General features: G+C 41.0%; 1 protein-coding gene across 1 annotated transcript in view; it reads right to left on the reverse strand.

Moving 5' to 3' along the window:
- Nucleotides 1-3,204, reverse strand: part of CASS4 (Cas scaffold protein family member 4) — a 13,748-nt gene extending 10,544 nt beyond the window's left edge. Inside the window, exons 1-2 of the mRNA XM_024203396.1 lie at nt 3,120-3,204; nt 2,452-2,883 (exon numbers count right to left, since the gene is read on the reverse strand). Of these exons, the coding sequence (XP_024059164.1) occupies nt 2,452-2,883; nt 3,120-3,155 (468 nt within the window). The 5' untranslated portion in view covers nt 3,156-3,204. The remainder of the gene's footprint in view (nt 1-2,451; nt 2,884-3,119) is intronic.
- Between the last annotated feature and the right edge of the window lie 239 nt (nt 3,205-3,443).

The raw sequence follows: 3,443 nt of genomic DNA on the forward strand, positions 1-3,443 counted from the left end.
TGCTGGATTATGGTAACCCTAGTGGAGCATGCACACAGGTTTTTTCAGAAGGGCTTATTTTTTTCAGTCAGAGTCCCTCAAAGACTGAGTAGCTTCACCCAGCTGCTGAGAGAACAGCTGAACATGTCAGAAGATATGCCAGTTGTCCCATACCATCTACATGGGGTAATCTAGGATACTTCAATTTGTACTGCTGCACTCAGATGGGCTGTCTACTTCTACACCTTTAAATGCGTGTGTATGTGTGGCTGTTGACTCCTGTGGTACAGTTGTTCTTTGTAGTAGCAACTGTGATGTAGCTCAGGCAAACCTGAAAGTGTAAATATTAGAAACATCTTAAAGATTTTAAAGTATTTTTCTTTCCTTGTTAAAGAAAACAGTTATAGCTGAACAAGGTAGATACAACATATAACATAGCAGCTTAGCAGGTATCACAGGGCAACAGTATAGATAGATAGATAGATAGATAGATGGCTTTGCTTGCTATCTAATCTATCTATCTATCTATCTATCTAACTCTCAGCTTGTGCTCCTAATTCAATAGAAAATGGGTATGTGACAATTTCAGGGCCTGGTTTTTTTTAAAAGTTGGGGGCACAATTGCATATGCAAAATGTTCGTGAAATGTCATACCCAATTTGTGTATGCCTTCTTTGTAATTAGGTGCATAGATCAGGTCACTGCCTGTGCAGATCAGGTCATTGCCTGTGCAGAAGGCTAATTATGTTCTTTTGCACATTCAGTTACACAGTTTGATTGTGCAATTATGGTAATCACCCATGAAAACTGGAAGTGCTATTTTGAAAAAATGGACCTCAATCTCCACAGACACACTAAGTTCACTTGGCTTTTCAGCATCTGTTCACCAGGTAATACATAGAGCAACACTGTTGTCACTGTATCTTTCCTTTTGATGCAAAGGTAGGGAAGATGGCTAAAGGAGGTAAATGGAGTGAAATGATGGCCTACAGTAAATGATTAGATGAATCGCCTGCATCCTTTATAGACTGACTTAATATTTAAGTCTCTGCCTTAGATCATTTAACCTTTGTAACATACGTTTCCTTTAGGGCAGGGGTTCTCAAACTGGGGGTCGGGACTCCTCAGGGGGTCGTGAGGTTATTACATGGGGGGGGTCGCGAGCTGTCAGCCTCCACCCCAAACCCCGCTTTGCCTCCAGCATTTATAATGGTGTTAAATATATTAAAAAGTGTTTTTAATTTATAAGGGGGGTCACACTCAGAGGCTTGCTATGTGAAAGGGGTCCCCAGTACAAAAGTTTGAGAACTAATTTAGGGGATGGTTAATGTGAAGCTCCCATATCCAAGGCCCCATGAGCCTGTGAGACTAAACATAAAGTAAAATAAACTGTAGTGAACTGCACTGATAAATCCCTGCTATTACTGCTCATTTTTAATTAGGAAGGCCTCTGAGGCAATTATTTGTTACAGGGACGGCAGTTTTCAACTGCCTATGTTAGGGCACTCAATTCACATTTAATAAAAATAATATTGGCATTATACGGGCTGTTGGAGCACCTGAGTATTGATGGGATCACCCAAATGTGAACTGGGTAATCATGCATCCAGGCCTAAAGAAAGGGTGAGCAGAGAAAGAGAGGGTATCTCACTGAGAAGCTGCAACAAGGGAGCAGTTTTGAAGTGACTCCTGAAATGGATAGGGAGTCAATGGAGTTGTCTGGAGAAGGAGGTGACCCAGTGCATGAGAAGACTGGCAGCAGCATTTTGAACTTGTTGAAGAACTGGGAAGTGGAGAGACTAAAGGGAAGAGAGTTGCAGCATCTCAGTGAGAGATGACAGTCTGACTGAGAAGTTCTATAACAAAGCCCTGGTTGGGATGATTTAGTTGGGAATTGGTCCTGCTTTGAGCAGGGGGTTGGACTAGATGACCTCCTGAGGTCCCTTCCAACCCTGATATTCTATGATTCTATGAACCACATTGTTACAAATTATCTTCTGTAAGTGTCAAAACCCCACAAATGTGAAGAAATGTGTGTCTGTGCCTCAACCACTGAAGTATGAAGCTCTGGAATTTTATAGCTTAAGGAATTTTAAGCAATTTTGTAGGACCCATAAATCTCTATATTCCACCCAAAGCAGTTATTATATTCCTCTTCACTTCCTGTCCTAAATAGTTGGGCATTATATAGCTGCCACTTACTGTCACGGAGGTGGCTGTATTTCGGCAGGGGCTGATGTGATTCCAGGGATGACTATATGTGTTTTATAGGAATATTTCCAATAGAATGCTATGAATGTATAACAGTATTTATTCAAGTCGCCTAAACAAAGCATAATTTACTTGACTGACTTCACTGCAACTTTCAACTGAAATTCTCAAGTCCCTGAAAAAGTAAAAACCATCAGGCTTCCCTTCCCCTCACTGGTATTTTCCAACACTTGGCACCTTAATACTTGCTTATATTCTTACCTGATTGGTTAGGCGTTGGGTCTTTTCACTGAATAATTGTGCAGCTAAAGCTGGCACCTGATATATTTCTTGAGTAGGTGGAGAAGAAACAGAAGAAGGAAGTGGCTTAATCCAACTGTCCATCCGTTCATACGTAGGGGACAATGAGGAAGACTTGGGAGCTGATGGGACCTGGTAGATATTTTGTTGACAGATGGGCAATTCCTGGGAATCATGCTCCGAGGAGGGAGACAACATGCCTGCCTGGGAACCAGCAAGGAGTTGGAGGCGATTAGCAGGAGCTAGGCCTTGTCTTCCATGGAGGGAACATTTCCACCATCCTTCACTCTCTAAGACATTCTGTTCAAGAACTGTTAGGATGTCTCCTTTGCGGAAGGCTAGCTCATCTGAACACTCAGCCTTGTTGTCATATAATGCTTTTGCCAAGGTATTCTAGAGAGGAAAAACAAATTTAAAAAACCACATGCAGTAACATTAGCACTGCTTGTATTATTCAGAAGTGTTATATGGAGCTACCAGATTAACATTTCTCAGCACCTAAATTAATGCAAATTCAAAACTGCTAATATTTATCCTAAGGGTCAGTTCTCAAGGCATTGGTTTTACGAAGTTAAACCTTTTGAACATATGCCTGCCATGTTTTAGTGTGTTATAGAAATAAATAATACCATAATAATACTTTGCTTTTCTCCAGCACCTTCCATCGGAGGATCTCAATGAAAACATGAATTATATAAGTCTCATGAACACCCCTGCAAAGTAGGAAAATATCATTAGCTGAGTTTTCCTGATAAGGGTACTAAGGCAGAAAACTACTAAGGTCACACAGGAAGTCTGTGACAGATTCAAAAATAGAACCCTCATCTCCTAACTTCTGTCTAATCAAGCTATCTATCTACAACTCTATCACATCTGGTATCTGAGTGCCTCACAGCTCTGAGTGTTAACCACATATCCATCCTCCCTCTCTTTTCACATAAAACACAATGCTG

This window comes from Terrapene carolina, unplaced genomic scaffold (genome assembly GCF_002925995.2).
Source record: "Terrapene carolina triunguis isolate 2854851 unplaced genomic scaffold, T_m_triunguis-2.0 Scaffold130, whole genome shotgun sequence".
NCBI lineage: Eukaryota > Metazoa > Chordata > Testudines > Emydidae > Terrapene > Terrapene triunguis.